General features: G+C 34.4%; 1 protein-coding gene across 3 annotated transcripts in view; it reads left to right on the forward strand.

Moving 5' to 3' along the window:
- Window positions 1-19,043, forward strand: part of CUL5 (cullin 5) — a 130,529-nt gene extending 111,486 nt beyond the window's left edge. For all 3 annotated transcript variants that reach the window (XM_061144172.1, XM_061144181.1, XM_061144190.1), the window contains 8 exons: window positions 3,661-3,793; window positions 4,825-4,956; window positions 8,295-8,418; window positions 8,712-8,887; window positions 9,439-9,600; window positions 10,328-10,446; window positions 11,157-11,280; window positions 15,126-19,043. In XM_061144172.1, coding sequence (XP_061000155.1) covers window positions 3,661-3,793; window positions 4,825-4,956; window positions 8,295-8,418; window positions 8,712-8,887; window positions 9,439-9,600; window positions 10,328-10,446; window positions 11,157-11,280; window positions 15,126-15,320 — 1,165 coding nt within the window. In that variant the 3' untranslated portion in view covers window positions 15,321-19,043. The remainder of the gene's footprint in view (window positions 1-3,660; window positions 3,794-4,824; window positions 4,957-8,294; window positions 8,419-8,711; window positions 8,888-9,438; window positions 9,601-10,327; window positions 10,447-11,156; window positions 11,281-15,125) is intronic.
- The last annotated feature ends 2,494 nt before the right edge of the window (window positions 19,044-21,537 follow it).

Raw genomic sequence — 21,537 nt, forward strand, 5'->3', positions numbered from 1 at the left:
AACATAAAGTTAACATGTGACCCACAGTTCCACTCCTGGATATATACCCAAGAGAAAAGAAATTGTGCGTCTGATAGAAACCTTGGAGATAAATGTTCATAGCAGCATTATTCTTTTTTTTTTTTTTCTTTCATTTTCTTTTTTAGTTGGAAGCTAATTACTTTGCAGTATTGTAGTGGTTTTTGCCATACATTGACATGAATCAGCCATGGATTTACATGTATTCCCCATCCCGATCCCCTCTCCCGCCTCCCTCCCCACCCCATCCCTCTGGGTCTTCCCAGTGCACCAGCCTCGAGCACTTGTCTCATGCATCCAGCCTGGGCTGGTGATCTGTTTCACCCTTGATAATATACATGTTTCAACGCTGTTCTCTGAAAACATCCCACCCTCGCATTATTCTTAATAGCCAAAAAATGGAAAGAAACCAAGTTCCCATTATCTGATGAAAGGATAAGTAGAATGTGATTTGTCTATGCCATGGAAATATTATACAGTTATAAAAGGAAAGAGATTCTGGTACATGCTACAATGTGAGTGAAACCTTGAAAATATTGTACTAAGGGAAATGAGCCAGTCACAAAAAGAAACATTTTCTGTGATTCCACTTACACAAGGTATCTAGGATAGGAAAAGTTATTGATACAGAAAGTAGAATAGATGTTACCAGGGACTGGGGATAAGAAGGAATGGAAGATTATTATTTACAGGGTTTCTGTTTGGGATAATGAAAATGTTCTGGACATAGTGATGATATTTGCAGAACACTGTGAATATGCTTAATACCCCTGAATTGTACACTTAAAATGCCTAATGTTAAATCTTTTGACCATGTTTAAAAGTAGAATTTTTTTTGAAGGAATGAACAGACATGTGCTATCATCTGAATGAATCATAAAAACATCATCCTAAGTAAGATATCAGTCACAAAATGGCACATATTATATGATTCCACTTATAGATGTCCAGAAGATACAAAAAGTAGATTAATAATAACCACAGACTGAGAGGCAGGCATCGCTGGAGAATGAGATTTGACTACTAATAAGTATGGGGTTTCTTTTTGGAGTAATGAAAATGTTTAAAATTTTATTTTAATAATAGTTGTACAACATTGTGAACATACTTTTAAAAAACATTGTATTGCACACTTTAAATGGATAAATTGTGTCGTATGTGAACTATATCTTTAATCTTAAATAGATCATAAATAATAAAAAGTAAATAATATATACAGATAATTAATAGACAAATAGGTGGAAATTGTTACCTGAGTAAAGGTGAAATATCTATAACAAAATAAAAGACTGACAGCTGTTTTCTCAACCTGTTGAACTGAAAGAAGGGAGATAGACCACTCAGCTATTACAGTAGTTCACACAAAAGCTAGACATTGGCAGTGCAAAGAGATCAGAGAAGATGCATAGATTCTTGTGAAGTAAGTTAGTGGCCTTCAAACTGGCTGTTTCTCCCTCAAGAGATGCAGAAGGAATTTCCAAAAGTATGCCAGTGTAGATACTTTTCAGTAAATCACTTTCTGAAATTGAGCCCTTTGGTGGAGGTATCATTGCAGTTTCTCCTTTCCACTTCTTTCTAGAATTACTCTTCCCTGTTTTGTAAAGAAAGGAATATTTTGAAGTATTGGTATTATTGTACAGAAAATGAATTTCTGATGACTAGGTATTATATCCTTTTGCAAGATGACTTCTAATTGTTTGCTTTCAACACAACTGATGACTAATTTGATCCATTATTAAAAGTATTGTTTTTTTGTTAGATCAGTATATGTTTTTTTAACAATTCAGGAAATGGTCAATGAATTGAGTAACATTGTAAGAAAAAATTCTTCTAGTACTATGTACTTACTTATGTGAATATGATTTTTTAGGGAAAAGACATTAATTTATAAATATAAATTTAGAAGTAAGGAACTTCCCTAGTGGTCCAATGGTTAAGAATCCGCCTTGCAATGCTGAGGAAGTGGGTTTGATCCCTGGTTGTGGAGCTAAGGTCCTACAAACAGAGCAACTAAGTCCACATGCCATAACTAGAGTCTGTGCACTGCGAGGAAAGATCCCACATGACACAAGAAAAATCCCACGTACTTCAACTGAGACTTGAAGCAACGAAATAAATATTAAATATTTATATATTTTTTAAAGTAGAAGTAGGACTTCCAGGTGGTCCATTGGTTAAGAATCTGCCTGCCAATGCAGAGGTTCGGTCCCTGGTCCAGGAAGATTTCCACATGCATGGGGCAACTAAGCCAATGCAGGACAACTACTGATAGAGAGCCCGTGCTCCACAACGAGAGAAGCCACCGCAGTGAGATCCCTCATGCTGCAGCTGGATAGTAGCCCCCACTCCTTGCAACTAGAGAAACCTGGGTGCAGCAGCAAAGACCCAGCACAGCCATAAATAATTCTTTTTTAAGTAGAAGTAAAATTGATCATTCCTGAGTTTGTAATTGGAAGGGGAAAAAAGTTTCATCTACTTCATTAGACAAAAAAATTTTGCACATGCATGTTTTATATACATACACAATATAATTATGTTGTTTTGTTATGTTGTGTGCTTATAATTTCTGATAATGGTTGAATTTTATATATACACAATCTTAAAATGTTGAATTTAAATTTATTTACATATATAGCTTAGAGAAGTAGGGTAAAGAATAAAAGACTTTCAAGCATAAAATACAATACACTGGTTTTAAAGTTTTGTTGGGAAAGTGAGATAGTGATATAAGTTCATTGTTTAAGGAAAGTTTGTTTATAGTTTGTTTTTATTTTAAATGGATAATGATAGATATATCACCGTGAAGTTTAGGTTACATTTTATATGTTTCAAAGAGTGAAGTAACAGTTTTATTTTAACCTATTTTTAATTGATGTTCTGAATCAGTTTAGTGAAAAGCAGAAGAGGATGTTGTGTGACATCTTGCAAATAAATTGAACACTGAGTGCTTTTAAAAAAAAGTTTTAATTGTTAACTTATAAATATACAAGGCTTCCCTGATACCTCAGTTGGTAAAGAATCTGCCTGCAACGCAGGAGACCTCGGTTCTATTCCTGGATCAGGAAGATCTGCTGGAGATGGGATAGGCTACCCACTCCAGTCTTTTGGGGCTTCCCTTGTGGCTCAGCTGGTAAAGAATCTGCCTGCAATGTGGGAGACTTGGGTTTGATCCCTGGGCTGGGAAGATCCCCTGGAGAAGGCAAAGGCTACCCACTCCAGTATTCTGGCCTGGAGAATTCCATGGACTATATATATAGTCCATGGGGTTGCAAAGAGTTGGACATGACTGAGTGACTTTTGCTGTAAGTATACACGGATTTACAGTTTTCAATACAATTTTAGCAGCATCTGAATAAAGCTTTTAAAGATTATTGGCACAGCTGCCTCTAGAATGAGACTAGGAAGCATGTAGGTCACAAAATTCAAGGAGGTCTCTCTCAGTGTTCTGTAAGTGTACTTACAGGAACCCAAGAGTGAGCGCCTTCTTGAGCTATGCAACCTCAGTGTAGACTTCCTCACCCTAGTCCCATTGGATTTATACAACATAACAAAATACAACATAACATGAAAAATTGGCTTTAGAAAAAATATTTGCAAATGATTCAATCATTTTTAATCAACTGCTTTTAATTTGTTTTTTAGGGTGGGATTAAAAACTCAGCCTGAATCAAAATGCCCTGAGCTGCTTGCCAATTACTGTGACATGTTGCTAAGAAAAACGCCATTAAGCAAAAAGCTAACCTCTGAAGAGATTGAAGCAAAGCTTAAAGAAGTGGTACATAATTTTTTCTAACTTCAAATTTGTAATTATCTTTGAATTTGTGTTTTGATTATAAAACTTTCTGTGATAGCATCAGTTTTTCTTTAAAGTATATACCTGTAGCAAATAACATTATGAAATTTTGCCAGTAAAGACCTCTTTGTTTTTTTTTTTTTACTGAAAATTTATACACTATAGCTGCCAGAAAAAGAAATAGCATTTAGTTCTTCCCCTTTCTTGATTCTTTTTTAAAAGTCAATTAAATTCTAACTCCTATTAAAGCACCGCAAAAGCAAAAACAGAGCTAGCTGGTGGTGTTTGGATTCCTAATTGAGAGACTGGGAGTTTTTCACTTCTTTTTGTGAGGGCCCAAAATAGATAACCATGGATAAATGAGTATAGATAAAAAGTTAGTTGCTTTCATATTTTTTTATCTCTGCTTGTTACTGTAATATGATATAAGCCAAGGACATCAAAGAGGAAAAAATTAGTAAGTGAAGATGTAGAGAAAGTATAGACAAAAAGGGTTAGAAAGGGAATACCCTGGTGGTTCAGTGGTTAGGACTTGCTGCTTTCACTGTCTGGGCCCAGGTTCAGTCCCTGGTCAGGGAACTAAGACCCCCCCCCCCCCCCCGCAAGCTGACAGCACAGCCAAAAGGCGGGGTGGAGTGGTGGTTATAGGGAAGATTAGTGTCAGAATAAAATGAAGAAGAAACATAGAAGAAAAAAATATAGGGGGGGACCACTGATCTTCATATAAAGTTTTGTCACATTTTATATAAAATCTCAAAAATTGATGTTTCTAGGAACTAAAAGTTCCTAGTTATAGTGTTATAGTGTTATAGTGTCAAGTTTGCTAACTTCTTAAGTATTAAAGTAGTCTATCAGGACTGGTTGTTTTTCAGAGATGGGCAGTTTAATAGGCCTTTATCTGTATATGCTTATATAAATTTCTGAATTTTGACAACAGGGAATATAGAAAGGTCCAACTGAGAGGAATGGCTAAGAGTATATGTAAATTGAAAATAACTTTGTTTTCTATACAGCTCTTGGTACTTAAATACGTACAAAACAAAGATGTTTTTATGAGATATCACAAAGCTCATTTGACACGACGTCTTATATTAGACATCTCTGCTGATAGTGAAATTGAAGAGAATATGGTAGAGTGGCTAAGAGTAAGTAAAAATTTTAAAACTATTTGGTTTTCTTAAGATAGTAGATGGTTCATATGTATTCTTAAGTAATGAATTTTGGTAATATTGTTAATATTGATGAAATAGGGAACATTTTGTAAGAATATAGCATCAATTATATAAAATAAAATACATTTTGTTAATAAAGAGCAAAGCGCCTTTGCTCTTCCTTTGCTTCTGTTGTTTCACTCTTGTGGAGAAGGCAATGGCAGCCCACTCCAGTACTCTTGCCTGGAAAATCCCATGGGTAGAGGAGCCTTTTAAGCCACAGTCCGTGGGGTCGCAAAGAGTCGGACACAACTGAGCCACTTCACTTCACTTCCTCATTGAACTGACCTTATTAAATAAGCTAAAGGACAAATCATTTCATTTTTAAGATGTGTTTAGTACTAAATATTTAGCCATAGAGATGTTTGTAAATCACCTATAAAGGAAAAAGAACCAATTCATAAAAGGTGACGGCTTATTTATGTTAATCAGTACTGCTGCTGCGGCTGCTAAGTCACTTCAGTCGTGTCCAACTCTGCAACCCCATAGATGTCAGCCCACCAGGCTCCCCCGTCCCTGGGATTCTCCAGGCAAGAACTCTGAAGTGGGTTGCCATTTCCTTCTCCAATGCATGAGAGTGAAAAGTGAAAGTGAAGTCGCTCAGTTGTGTCCGACTCTTAGCGACCCCATGGACCACAGCCTATCAGGCTCCTCTGTCCATGGGATTTTCCAGGCAAGAGTACTGGAGTGGGGTGCCATTGCCTTCTCCGTAATCAGTACTAATTATGGTCAAATTCCACTATTAAAATACTTTAAATCTGTTCCTTTCAGTTCATTTTAGTGGAATTTTAGTTGTATTAGCATACCATAAGTGAATGTCTTTCATTATACACATGGTGATATATAATATTATATTGATATATGATAATAAAATATGTGTATAATTGTATGTATGTATTATATATATATATGCTTTTCATTTATATGTGTATTTCACATTGAAGATTTGCAGATAGCCCTGCTTTGCATGGCAGTATGGAATAGTAAAAATTACTGTGCAGGTTATCTTAATACTAACAATCACTGGAGAATTATTGTTCCCAGTGTTTTATGACTTAGAAATTTTTGTCGAAATATTGGAAACTCTTACTATCTGTTATAAATTATAGGAAAAAGAAAAATGAGTACATTAGTAAAATTAACATGTATTTAGTACACCATGTAAATATTTAAAACAAACTTTCAAATTTAAAGTGATATTGTATCTAGAATATATAAAGAACTCTTAAAACCCAACAGTGAAGACAACTCAGTTAAAAATGGACAGTGTTAGAATAGACATTTCCTCACAAAGATATGCAAATGTCTAATAAGTGCATGCAAAGATGTTCAACATCATTAACCAGTAGAGAAATGCAAATCAAAGCCACAGTAAGATGCCACTTTACTTCCACTGGGATAGCTGAAAATTCAGACCATAACAAATATTAGTGAGGAAGAGAAGAAATTGGAACCCTCATGCATTGCTGATAGGAGTGTAAAATGGTGCAGCCACTTTGGAAAACTGACAGTTGCTCAGAAAGCCAAACATAGTGTTGACCTGGCAATTCTACTCCTAGATAATTCCACTTATGAGAAATAAAAACATATGAACATATAAAAACTTGTATATGAATGTTCATAGCATCATTATTCATAACAGCTAAAAAGTGAAAATAACCCAAAGGTCAATCAGCTGATAAATAGATAAAATATGGTTTAGTCTAATATAGTTGAATATCTTTGGCAATAAAAAGAAATTAAGTACTGATATATGCAACATCGATGAACTTTGAAAATACTATGCCAAGCAAAAGAAGCCACTCACAAAACACCACATACAGTTGTTGTTCCTTCACCTGGTCATGTCTGACTCTGCAACACCATGGACTGCTGCATCCGAGGCTTCCATGTCCCTCACCATCTCCCAGAGTTTGCCCAAGTTCGTGTCCACTGCATTGGTGATTCCATCTGGCCATCTCATCTTCTGTCACCCTCTTCTCCTTCTTCCTTTCCCAACATCAGAGTCTTTTCCAGTGAGTCCCTGTTCACATGAGGTGGCCAAAGTGCTGGAACTTCAGCTTCAGTATCAGTCATTCCAATGAGTATTCAGGATTGATTTCACATACAGTATGATTCCCCTAATACAAAGTAGCCAAATCTGTAGAGACAAAAAATAAACAATTTCCAGAAATGGAAGAGTGGAGGAATACAGTAGTGATTGCTAGTGAGTACGGAGTTTCTTTTGGCAATGATGAAAATGTTCTAAAGTTAGATACTGGTGATAGTTGCATAACTCTGTCAGTATACTAAAACCTGATTAATTGTATGCTTTAAAAGGGTGAATTTTGAGATAGATGGTTTATATCTCAATAGCACTCTTACTAAAATGAAGAGTAGTTTGACTAGTACTTGCTTTCTTGTCATGTGATTGACAAGTTACTTAATGAGCACCTTTTGTTTATTTTGAAAAGTTGTCATACTCTTTGTAAGTTTGAGTCATCTTCCAAACTTTTGGTTTTACGAAGTTTTTGCTGGCATCACGTCCTCATCTATTTTTTTTAAGTCAATACCACTTTTCTCATTTATGTTGATTATTTGCCTTCATTAAGTTTCTATACCTGCATAAGTTAGAGTCTTTTGCATTGGCATTATCAACAGACATTACAATCACCATCAGCTCTTTCTTCTAAAGCTCCATTTATGTTCTGCTTTATTTTCATTCCAACATTATTTTCTCTCTTTTTTGTCTGTATTTTTATCATCTTTCTTGACTTCTTTCAGTTACCCATTTTTGTAAAATGTCATGTGATTTATCAGTTGAGGACATGGATGTAACAAAGCTACATGCTTTGCTGTCTGTGGGTGAACTGAATGAACAGATGAGTAAACAGATTTTGAAAGAAATACTGTATTGGTCACTGATGGATTGGTTATTTGTTAGTGGTTTGTATGATGAAGAGCTAGAAGTAAAGTTTGAGCTTTATGCATAATTCACATTTAATTTGTAATGGTAATTGAAAGTTGAACAGTATTGTTTAGGTACTGGTATTATTTCACTATACTGTGGTACCTGAAATTCATGCATTTTAGAATGGTGCACAAAAAGCCAGAATTGCCTGTATATTCTGTGTAGTCTCAAAGAATCAATTTTAATAGGTATTAGATTATAAATACTCTATAAATATAAGAGAAGAAGAATTTTGTATTAAAGCATATAAAATTTTGTTTTCCATTAAAATTTTTCCTATTAGTATATTATTTATTACTTCTTCTGTCTTTGGTTTTCATAGGAAGTTGGTATGCCAGCAGATTATGTAAACAAGCTTGCTAGAATGTTTCAGGACATAAAAGTATCTGAAGATTTGAACCAAGCTTTCAAGGAAATGCACAAAAACAATAAATTGGCATTACCAGGTATTATTTTATAATTACATACATTTTAAAAAGTTTAAAAAAAAAAACTTTGTTTTCTAGTAAATTAAAAATAGACCTAAGCAGTAATCAATACAAATATGTTTTAAAGTCCATATTCCTTGAAGATATCCTGCAAAGCAGAATTTAGATTTACTCTTACTTTGAAACAAAAAGACACTTTTAGCAAAATCTGTAGAGTATTATTTTTCACCAAAGTTTACCTGCTATCTATGTATTTTGAATTTTATCCATTGTTAAATTTGCTTTATATTTTCTGACATACATTCCTATAGCTGATTCAGTTAATATAAAAATTCTGAATGCTGGTGCCTGGTCAAGAAGCTCTGAAAAAGTCTTTGTCTCACTTCCTACTGAACTGGAGGATTTGATACCTGAAGTAGAAGAATTCTACAAAAAAAATCATAGTGGTAGAAAATTACATTGGCATCATCTCATGTCAAATGGAATTGTAAGTAGATGGTGTGTTAGTTCAGACATTGGTTTGGTTGTAGCAAGACTCCAAATAAGATTTGTTTAAACAAGGTAGATCTTTCCCTCTCTTGCAAGTGAAAGTTTGATCAGATATAGTGGATCTGTTCCATGAATTTGTTCGGGATATAAACTATTGGTTATAGCACCATCCTTAAGGTATTCCCTTGCCTGCCGAATCCAGTATGATCCTCTCACTATGTCCGTGTTCCAGCCCAACAGGAGAGGAAAGATGTAATGGTATAATTTCCTTTAATAGCAACTCCTGGAAGATTCTCCTGTTATTTCTACTCAAATCTCATTGGCCAGGGCTTAGTCACATGGCCACATTTTGCTCAGGAAAGATGAGAGATGAGCCTTTATTTTGAATAGTCTGCTGAAATTTTTATTACCATGTAAGAAAGGAAGAACGGATATTGGAAGATAACTACCAGTCTTTTATATATAATCTCATATAAGAGATATTATAGTAGATAAATGGTAATCCTCATAAAGAGATTCTTATTTTTAAAATTATTTTATCTATTATAGATAACATTTAAGAATGAAGTAGGCCAATATGATTTGGAGGTAACAACGTTTCAGCTGGCTGTATTGTTTGCATGGAACCAAAGACCCAGAGAGAAAATCAGCTTTGAAAATCTAAAACTTGCAACTGAACTCCCTGATGCTGAGCTTAGGAGGACTTTATGGGTTGGTTTGTTTTTATGTTTTGTTGTTTTTTTTTTTAGTTGTGTCCTTTCACATAGCAGGAAATACGTGTTGGCTTGTGTTATAATAAATTTATGAATTCATAACACTCAAATGACTTAACCAAGAAAAGCACACTGGTGAGGTACTTACGGAACAATAAGAAATTGAAAACATGAAAGTTACTATGACAGAATGGCAAAAAAGAGAGAGAAAGATTTAAATGTTATGTGTGAAGAGTATGACCAAAGATTTCATGTTGAGAATGTTGTTCAGTGATTTTTATGATAATCAAAACTCTAAAAATTAGAAAACTTTGGTTCTTTTGAGGCCCTGTAAAATGTACTTATTAGCCCTCCTGTTCAAAACTAAATTTTACCCCTACTCCATATGCCTCTTAATAGTTGCAAAATAAATTACTACCTAGAGAGAAACAGCTGGTTTATAACTGACAGTTGTGTTTGCTGTGGTTACATATGATCAATCCCTTTAGTTTTGTTTTTGCTTTTCTTATTGTAAAGAGAGCATTTATTGTTTCCTCATAACCAACTCTTTTTCTCCTCATTCTCTTTCCTCATTATGCATGTACATTGTTATGTTTATGAAATAAAAGTTTGAATTCTGAATTTGTGCTCATAATTTTTCTCATCTATATTGGTCATGTTGGAGAATTGATCTTGGTATTCTATAGTGTTTATAGAAGCTAATTTTTTTTCTTTATTCTTTACAGTCTTTAGTAGCTTTCCCAAAGCTCAAACGGCAAGTTTTATTGTATGAACCTCAAGTCAACTCACCCAAAGACTTTACAGAAGGTACCCTCTTCTCAGTGAACCAGGAGTTCAGTTTAATGTAAGGTTTATGTTGGTTGATCTAAAATAAAAATACCATGTTTGAATTTTGATATTTTATTGTTAGGAAAATAATTTCTTTACATGATATTTAAAGCATATCTGTGTGCTGCCATCACTTTAGATTTATGCCATTTAGTTGAATGAACTGGATACTTTTGGTGTCTGACTTTATACCATATTGCTTTTCATCTTTAAAATAAACATCTTTTTGTACTCTAAAGCAACTTTAGCCACACACAGAACTGTTTCCTTGAGATCCCAATTAGAAGATAATGCTGGGGATCGGGATGGGGAATACATGTAAATCCATGGCTAATTCATGTCAATGTATGACAAAAACCACTACAATATTGTAAAGTAATTAGTCTCCAACTAATAAAAATAAATGAAAAAAAAAAAAGAAGATAATGCTGAATTATAACCGACATATCTTCAATTATCTAATGACTTTCATGACAATATAAATTATATTTGCTTTGTTATTATAGGGAGTGTAGTCATACTTATGTATTAACAGAGCTTTCATCATGTTTGAGGGAAAACATAGGGTTCATTTTAATAAAAGCTGTATGTTGTTATTTTTCCCTTAAGCAATGCTGAATATTAATTTTTAGAATACTTCTAAATATTTTCTCTTAGACATTGTTGCTATAAAATGATGTTTAAAAAACCTTTCACTGTAAAATATTTTATTTAATTTTTTTATAGAAAAAATGCAAAAGTTCAGAAAAGGGGTAAAATCAACTTGATTGGACGCTTGCAACTCACTACAGAAAGAATGAGAGAGGAAGAGAATGAAGGAATAGTTCAACTAAGAATACTGAGAACCCAGGTTTGTAATGTTAAGACAGAATGTCTAAATTTTGAAAAAGTTGGTTGTGGTTTTTTGTTAATCATCAAATCTTTTTTTTTTAATTAAAGAAATGTAAGTACTCAAACCTTTTATAACAGAAAAGCTACTTCATTTTCCTGAAATTTAAAAATTATATTAATAGAATTCTCTTAGTTGCTGGTAGAGGTGTTTATATGACTTGATGGTCTATGGTAGATTCTGTCGGTTGGGCAAAACCTTGGTTTTAGGTTATGCTTCTCTGACTGTATGTCAAAGAGAATATATGTATATGTCAGCGACAGGTTACAGTTCTAGGATTGAGTATTTTCATTTTTATTTAATCTTAAGATTTCTGATTCCATTGTAATGGGAAATGAGGGGTTATTTTAAACGTATTTTAAAACTAGGATTATGATAACCTTCTGAACATGATAAGAATACCTATTGCAAACTAATGAATGACTGTTTTAACTTTAGAACTAATTAAAACCAAGTTGTCCCTCTTTTACTATTTTCATTTAATATTGTTTAAACTATTGAAACAAGTATACTATCAAGGGTGAAACAGATCACCAGCCCAGGCTGGATGCATGAGACAAGTGCTCAGGGCTGGTGCACTGGGAAGACCCAGAGGGATGGGATGGGGAGGGAGGCGGGAGGGGGGATCAGGATGGGGAACACATGTAAATCCATGGCTGATTCATGTCAATGTATGGCAAAAATCACTACAATATTGTAAAGTAATTAGCCTCCAACTAATACAAATAAATGAAAAAAATTTAAAAAAAAAACAACTATTGGCCAATATAATCAAGCTTGAAACAAAAAAGATTAAAATTTTTCAGTACTTATAGATTATATGATATAATAAAGGAGCATAGAAGAGATAAGTGAAAATCAAATGCTTTTCTATTTAATGATAAATAAATGATTTTTAAGAAAATAAAAGAAGAGACATAGAATTCACAGGCATTTCTTTAAAAAGCAGTTAGACCTATATGAAGAGAAGAGCCTTCACCTAAGAGATTCAAAAGGAGATTTGAATAAATAGATCATGTTCCTTTTTTCTTACTGTATATTTTTTTATTACTGTATATATTTTCTTACTGTATATATTTTATTTTACATACAAGAGAATACACATTTCATAGTTTTCAATGTGTTTTGCTAAATGTGTATAACTGTGTGACCGTCACTTCAGTTAAAATACGGAACATTTCTGTCACTCCAGTAATTTCCTCATGTCTCTCATTCAGCCAGTCTCCCCCCTTCAGCCTACCTGATTCCTATCACCATTGCTTAGTTTTGTTTGTTCTTGGTCTTCATACACATGAAGCAGACAGCATACTCTTTGTATTTGGCTTTTGTTTAATGTGAAATACCATATTTTTTAATGATAAGGCTGAATAACCCCATACTAGTAATGAGTCTGCTGAATATCATATAAAAATTCAACTGGGGTTTTCCTGGTGGCTCAGTGGTAAAGAATACGCCTGCCAGTGCAGGAAAGACAGGTTTGATCTCTGGTCCAGGAAGACCCCACGTGCCGTGGGACTGCTAAGTCTGTGCACGACAACTATTGAGCCTGTGTCTAGAGCTTGGGAGCCACGACTGCTGAGCTCATGTGCAACAGCTCCTGGGGCTCACGTGCCTGGAGCCTGTGCTTGGAAACAGGAGAAGCCACTTCAGTGGGAAGTCTGCACGCTGCAGCTGGAGAGAACCTGCACAGTAATCCAGCAAAGCCAAAAATAAATAAACTGATTAAATTCTAAAAATTTTCAACCAGGAATATTTTTGTAATTTTAAAAATTGATTCACAGTTTTACCAGAATAAATAGATGAGAGTGATTAAGAACCTTGAAGTATAAAGTGTTGGTAGTGGAACACTTGCCAAATATTAAAACTTGTTAAAGTATCTACAGATATGAAACAGTATAACAAACAGATTAACTGAATAAAATAACTCAGAATTAAACCTCCTATATAAGTGTAGATGAACTTTGCAATAAAGGAAGTGATTTCTATGGCCTGTGTAAAGGGAGTGTATTATTCAGTAAGAGATTTTTGAAAATTTGACTTCTGGAAGGAAAAAACATGACATAGTCCTAATTTATGGCTGCACCAGGATAAATCCAGATGGATTCTGTTGAGATATGAAACGGAATGGGCATCCATTAATATCAGATGTGCAGAGAAAACGAAGGGTTTTGTTTTGTCTAAAACTGATTCATAATTATGCTCAGTCTACTAATCCAAGCTGTCCCTTTAAATTATGGTTGGACTTTCTTATTTCTCCCTGATTCTGCTCCACCCATCCCCGTTCTTTGCTATTTTCACAGAGGCATCTGGATGTACTAAAGTTGAGAAATTCCCTTGACCTCATAGTGACAATGAAGGATTGTCATATCTATATGGTTGTGACAGTGTTCTATCAGATATAGAGGGCTTTATCTGTCACCTATGGAAATTTAACTTTTTGTTGCTATATATTGCTGATATCTGTAGCAAATGAACTATGGTTCACTTTCTTTTCCAGCAGTAAGACCGCATGGCCTCTTTCCCGGTCTGGTTGCCTGCTGTCTGCCCTTGCTGAGCTCCTGCGCCCTCCAAAGCTCAGCTACATACTCCGTGTGGCCTTTGGCCCACATGGCCCACTGTTACTATCATCTGCTGCCACAGGGTCAGGTTTTCCTGCCACTGAGGGCCCTGTGCCAGGTCCATGAGCTCTCAACCCTCTCTGCACCATATGGGAACTGAGAAATTCAGAGTTGCAAATTATTTCCATTATATCATGCCACTTTTCAAGTGACCTCCAGCATATTAAATGAGACCAGGGCCAGAACCCCTGTGATCTCTGTTTTTCTCTTAACATCTCTAACACGGCCATCACTTTCACCTGTATCAAAGCTAGAATATTTACAACTATTCTTTCCTCCTTACTGGTTTCTGTAATGTACAAGTGCCTGAAGGAAGACAGACTTTGCCCCTCTTCCTTCTTTCTCTCTGGACCCTTGACATAAACCCCTGTGATGCAGAGTGTGGATGCGGACATACTGTTAGGAGTAATTCTTCTGACCTGCTAGTGGCAGAGTAGGAATTCTCATGTCTGTACAGAGGAAGTTGACGGTATGCTTTTCTCATACTGAATAGTGCCTGACTCCCAAGCCTATAGCCTTGTAGCAAATCTCCATTTTCAGTGTTTAAAAGCAAATATTAACACATTTTCTGTTTTCACACTTCTTTTATAATGAATTCTAATCTCCAGTAAGGCAGATGGATGCCTTTTGTTGACTAAGAAGAGACCTTGTACTGGAAAAGACAAAAGAGAAAATATTTAGTAATTTTCTAATTATCTATATTATATAGATTAGTAGTAATTAAATCATCAAGGAAATTATTAATAAAATTGACTTAGATGAAAAATGCTTACTCCTCCAGAAAGTTGAACCATTTAGTTGAGTCATTGTAAACTGAAGATACTTGATAATAAATACAGCTCATTAATCTGATAAGTATATAAAGAGTAGTGATTATTAGTTTTTAAAAGAGAGAGCAACTGAAGCAACTGACTGCTACTACTATACAAAGAAGTAACTGTAAATACAAGGGGAAGAGTATGTAAAAAGGGATATGAGTAATTTTGCTTTTCCTTATTTTTCAGAATATCCATAATATTTGTTTTTCAGACTGAAAAGAAGATACTTTTGTTTGTTATGGGTCTCAAGGTTAATCCAGTGATTGCTAATCATTTGGATAGATGTTGGATAGAGGATAAAAACATTAAAAGTCATTTTTTGTTTTGTTTTACTTAAAATAATTTAATACTTTTTATTTTTTTCTTTTAGGAAGCTATCATACAAATAATGAAGATGAGAAAGAAAATTAGTAATGCTCAGCTGCAGACTGAATTAGTAGAAATTTTGAAAAACATGTTCCTGCCACAAAAGAAAATGATAAAAGAGCAAATAGAATGGCTAATAGAGCACAAATACATCAGAAGAGATGAATCTGATATCAACACTTTCATATATATGGCATAATTTTGAATATCATGGACAATATTAAGAACCCAAATTTTGGAGTGCTTGGGCAGAAAGTTCTTACTGTTTGTGCTAGGGGAAGGTTTAGTTGGACTTTGATTACATAAATATTAAAATCTCTGCCTTACCTAAAACAACTATATTTTGCCAATCACATTAGTTAGCATGGTGGCATTCCTTTCATGTTGCACCACTCTGTTTTAACAGCATGCTGTTTTGTGGAGAAACTTGCATTCACAAAGAGCCCATTATGAGCTTTTAAAAACCTAATTTATACCCACCAGAAGAAATAACAGTTGGGAGGGTGAAAGTGGGGTTCTTGTTGCTTTTTTTTCTTTTTTTTCCTCTCTTAGAAAAATGTATTTGCACAAGGAAGGATATTCGGATGTTTGTGCACTGAAAAATGCTGTTATGTTTTGTTTTTTTTAAAATGCAATTAAAACGAGAAATAGCACTCTTGATTTCTTTTGATCAAAAGAGTGAACTGGTCTACACAACATTGGGACAGGGCAGATATAGGTGAAAAGATAAGTATTTAGTATTATCATATGTTCAAACACTGCTTCAGTATAACAACTGGATTTAAGTGGTGACTTCAAAGTGATAGTAAATTTTTCCAACTAAAAAATGTTGGCTTTTGTTAAGCAGGAGACTACTGTTTTAGTTGTTCATTGTTAAATGGGAGGGTTTTTTTTTTAATCTTATATGGCCAGAGAGTTTGTTTTGAAAAAATGAAGCTCATATTGTTATTTGAGTTGTTTTAAAAAATGTATGGAAATAGAGCATTTCAACTTCAGAGTCAAAAATAGCAAAACTTGCATATTAAGTGTTTACTAAGACACTTAATATTATATACCTAATATTTATTATGCTACACTAAAATTCATTAAAAAAACAAGGCAGAAATCTCCTGCTTTAATATAATACAATTATATAACTGACCTCTTGATCTGTAGCATAGAAATACTTTGAAGTTTTAAAGTCTCATTATTAGGGGTTTGTAGCCTCAGGTTTCTGGAAAGGAAGACATTCTGTTTTAAAAAGTAGTAAGTGTCAGTCACCTAGGAGGAAAAGAAAAACCACAACATAGACCAGAAAAGCATAAGCAGAATTGTTGCAATCTTAATATGAACAATAAACTTGCCAAATAATATGTATATATATATTTATATATTTTAAAAGTAAACATTTAAATAATGTTCAGAAGGCAACACTTAACCTTGTTTCTTTCAGTCAATCCAAAGTAGCAACTTACTAGTTGCTGGCAACTGAATACCCAGAGTAATGGAGATTTTAGAACTTGAGGACGTGAACAACTTAAAAGAGGAAAACTTATTCCCCACTGGGAAAGAATGGCTCGACATGGATTTTATTCATTGTGGTGCCCATTTCAAAACTTTTCTTGCAAATTATATTTTATTTGGTATTAAGTAATATTTTAAATGATTTTAATGATAGTAGATAGTGCCAGAGTGTTGATCAGCATACAGTATTATTGCAGAGTGCTTTTAACAGCATTTCATGGAATCTGTCCCCAGTCCCAAGAGGCTATGTGAGATGGCCTGATGAAGGAAAGCAAATTTAAAACATTTAAGGTTTTGCTGGTTATAGTCAAAGACCTATTCTGAAATTCACAGGAAAATCTTACACTTGAGCTCTTAGGTAGCATATGGCAATTATTAAACTAAGAATATTGTGAAGATTAGTCTAAATTAGTGCTTACGGTTTTCTTTGACTAGATGACTGTTAACAATGGAATAAATTTGAAATTTAAAAAAACTGATAATTTGGTGATAATTGCGGCCTTTATGTTTAACAGATAGTTTGGGATCAGCATGTTTGCTTGTCCAGTACAGGAACGCCAAAGGAGGAAGCAATGGAGAGAAAAATTAGAGTCCGTTTCTTAAAGTTTAAGATTTGTTGTTAAACCAGAATTGTTCTCAGAACTTGTTTGGAATTTCTAATCTTTTTCAGTCATTTAAGAATGAGAGCCATGATGTTTTGATTTATAACGGTAAATTTAATGCAAAAGTGGGTAACTCTAAATCCATAGCAAAGTTTTCTATAAAATTTTATAAATTTTTTAATAGCTTATTATGTCCTAGTTGTATATTGGGGAATAGAACAGCAGATACTGTAGACTTACAATTTTCATCATTTTTTTCTTTATGTATACAGAAGTTTATCTAACTACAATTTGGTGTTCATGAAAATCATTTAGTTGACAAGGTGCCTATTCCATTGTTGAATTTTCTTTAAATATATTTTGACAATAAATTTACTAATTAAAAATTTAAAAAAAAAAGAATCTGGAAACAAAAACCTACCAGCAATTTGCTAAAGGTACAGAATCACTGTTAGTATCCTTTATTAATAAGTCCCTTTTCTCTAATGTGAGCTAAAAATTAGTGCTATCTGAGCAGGGATGAAATCTGCCATAGTTAAGGGAAAATGTATACAAATATATGTATATGTTTTTTTCATGAGCAGTATGGCAATAGGACACTTCAGAGGTTAATTTAAGATTTGAGCATTCATCTTCTAATATAAAGGTGAAGCCATCTTGGAAGTGCTAACCTTTATTACCATCTCATTGCCAGAGTGAGCAGATACAAAGCAAAACTTTCTAAGTGAAAATATAGAACAATTTTAATGCTTACAATGAGTTAAATATTTAGAATATTACTGTTCCAGTGATTTAATGAGGATCTTGAAATAAATTCTGAAGTCTTCCAATTTTTACACTTATTGGAGGGATCCCTGCATTCTGGCAAACTTTATTTAAATCTCTTAACTCTTATTTTGTGCATAAATGTTAAAATTTCCAAAAAGGAAATGTTAGCTTTCTTAAATTACCTTTTATTAAATTTAATACAAAATATGACTGGAGTAGTTTAAAAGTATTTTGAATTATTTGCAGTAGGCTGTCATTGGCCCTGCTCAAAGGGCAAATTTTAAAAATTCAATTTGTGTGAAAGATCTGCTAGTTTTCCAGAAAGATTTGCTATCTTAAACTCAAGCTTGTTTTTTCTATTTTCATGTAAATGACTGGGATGCTGTCTTATAAACTCTTCCAATGTTATGTTGGTGAAATAAACATTACAATGAGAGCTTTCCTGTCATCTACACTATATATGTTGTCTGGAGTGTTGAACAAATTTGAGTTCCTAAGTTGTAATCTATCCTCGTATGGTATATACGATTTTGAATGTGTGCCACTACATACTGAGATGATAATGCTGTACAATTTTAAATGGTAGCAGTTTCTGTATGTAGTAGGCTGAAATATTTTGATGAACTGCTTAATTTTTGGATTTTATTTTTTAAGTTGTATAATTTATTTTCTTGCAAAATAAAAATGTAATATAAAAGCTTTCACCTATCAAGAAAATGTTGATGTTCTACTGTAGAGTAGTTTCTCAGAGTTTAATTAAAATTTTTATAATAAGTGTATTTACATATTTCATGGTGAAATGGTCAATTTTAGCCAGCCTTAGGAATCAGAAATACAAAAAGTAACCCACTTATTTCTTTTCAATTTCAAATTCAAGTTCAAAGGAAAGCTAACAGGAATATATCTTTTCTGTTGATGATAGCATAGGGCTGTCATGCCTGGAAGAGGTCAGAATTTTAAACCTGAAACTTCATTCATTCATCTGTTTAGATATGCTGTGTCATTACCAAAATTTAAATCTTACATCAAAGTAAAAGATATAAAACAAATTATTTCATGTTTTGTATGTATTTTGAAATTTTTGAACTATTTAAATTTCAAAGCTAGATAAGTTCATGAAGATGGACTGTGTCTTAGTCTTGATGATTATAAAAAGGTACTGTGAACTGGATGACTTATAAATCAATACAGATGTATTTCTCATAGTTCTGGAGGTTCAAAGTCTGAGATCAGGGTGCCAGCACGGTCGGTTCTGGTGAGGAACCGCTTTCACTGCAGACTGCTGATATCTCACTGTGTCCTCACATGCAGAAAGTTTAAAGGGCTTCGGGTCTCCTTTATAAAGGCATTAATCCCATTCATAAGGGTTCTACTCTCATGACCTAATTACCTCCCAAAGTTAAAGGCCCCACCTCCCAGAAATGGCACATTGAGGGTTAGATTTCAACATGTGACCTTTGGAGAGAAGCATTGTGACATTCAGTCTTTAGCACTTCATAATGACCCTAAATGGAGAAGGAAATGGCAACCCACTCTAGTAATCTTGCCTAGAGAATCCTGTGGATGGAGGAGCCTGGTGGGCTGCTGTCTGTAGGGTCGCTCAGAGTCGGACATGACTGATGCGACTTAGCATGCATGCATGCATTAGAGAAGGAAATGGCAACCCACTCCAGTATTCTTGCCTGGAGAATCCCAGGGACAGAGGAACCTCATGGGCTGCTGTCTGTGGGGCCACACAGAGTCAGACACAACTTAAGCGACTTAGCAGCAGCAGCAGCAATGACCCTAAAATCAACTTTGGACTTTTAACTGGGATTTAGGCAGTGAGGGGAAATTGACTTGGAAATGAAAGCAGCAAAGACTGTGACCTCAGTTTAAGATTCACCAGAACCTACAAACAGATAAGGCATAAGCTTCTGGGCCCCTTAGGCCTCCCAAGGCCCTGGGAAGGGCCCCAAGAGCTTTGTTACTTGTAATTTATATTTTGTTACTTGTAATTTATATTTTTCTGAAAGAGATACCCCTAAATATCCAGAGTTGTATCCACTTGCTAAAACAATGCATAAAGAAACAGTCTGGCAGTGAGATGTGAATTGAACGAATGAATGAGAGCATCTGTGCTTGAGAACAAAGTACAGTTCAATACTTTAAAGTTTTAAATGAGAAGACTTTTTTATAATTGCTTATTCTTAGACAATAAAATCAAATATGGCCTTTGCGTGTCACTAAACTTCTATTTTTAACTAATGGGCCGACTGAAACAGGGGTCTTAAACTGTCAAAGAATTACAGACTTTGGTGAGCATCTGATTAAAGAAAAAGACATAAAGATACAAACAATTCTGTGTAAATTTTAAGTATTCCAGATTAAAACATCTTTGATAGTGAGATCCATAGCTGGTAAAGAGAGTTAAGTAACAGCCTGCTGTCTCAATTGGTAACATCCTAATGTCACAAGTGCTAATCCAAACTTAGGTCTACATTAGCTTTTGACTGTTTTTATCTAGAGAACGACTCTACACATGGACATCACCAGATGGTTACTACTGAAATCAGATTGATTATATTCTTTGCAGCTGAAGATGGAGATGATCTATACAGTCAGCAAAAACAAGACTGGGAGCTGACTGTGGCTCAGATTGTGAACTCTTTATTGCAAAAATCAGGCTTAAATTGCAAAGGGGAAACCACTAGGCCATTCAGATATAACCTAAATCAAATTCAAATCCTTTATGATTATACAGTGGAGGTGACCAATAGATTCAAGGGATTAGATCTGGTAGACAGAGTGCCTGAACAACTATGGACTAATTGTCGTGGATCTGGTACCACCTCTATGAACTGTAGACAGAGGTTCATAATACTGTACAGGAGATGGTGACCAAAACCACCCACAAGAAAAATAAAGAAGGCAAAGTTGTCTGAGGTTGTCTGAGGCCTTAAAATAGCTGAGGAAAGAGAAGTGAAAGGCAAAAGAAAAAGGGAAAGATAGACCCAAATGAATGCAGAGTTGCAGAGAATAGCAAGGAGAGATAAAGCCTTACGTGAACAATACAAAGAAATAGAGGAAAACAATAGAATGGAAACGAATAGAGATCTCTTCAAGAAAATTGGAGATACCAAGGGAACATTTCATACAAAGATGGACACAATAAAGGAGAGAAACGGCAAGGACCTAACAGAAACAGATTAAGAAGAGGTGGCAAGAATACACAGAACTGTGCAAAAACTGTCTAAATGGCCCAGTGGTGTGGTAACTGACCTAAAGCCAGACATCCTGGACCTTAGGAAGCATTACTATGAATGAAGCTAATGGAGGTGACAGAATTCCAGCTAAACTATTTAAAATCCTAAAAGGTGATGCTGCACTCAATATGCCAACAAATTTGGAAAACTCTGTGGTGGCCACAGGATTGGAAAAGGTCAGTTTTCATTCCATTCCCAAAGAAAGAAAATGCCAAAGAAAGTTCAAATTACTGTACAATTGCACTCATTTCACATGCTAACAAGATTATGCTCAAAATCCTTCAAGCTAGACTTCAGC

This window comes from Dama dama, chromosome 1 (assembly GCF_033118175.1).
Source record: "Dama dama isolate Ldn47 chromosome 1, ASM3311817v1, whole genome shotgun sequence".
Taxonomy (NCBI): Eukaryota; Metazoa; Chordata; class Mammalia; order Artiodactyla; family Cervidae; genus Dama; species Dama dama.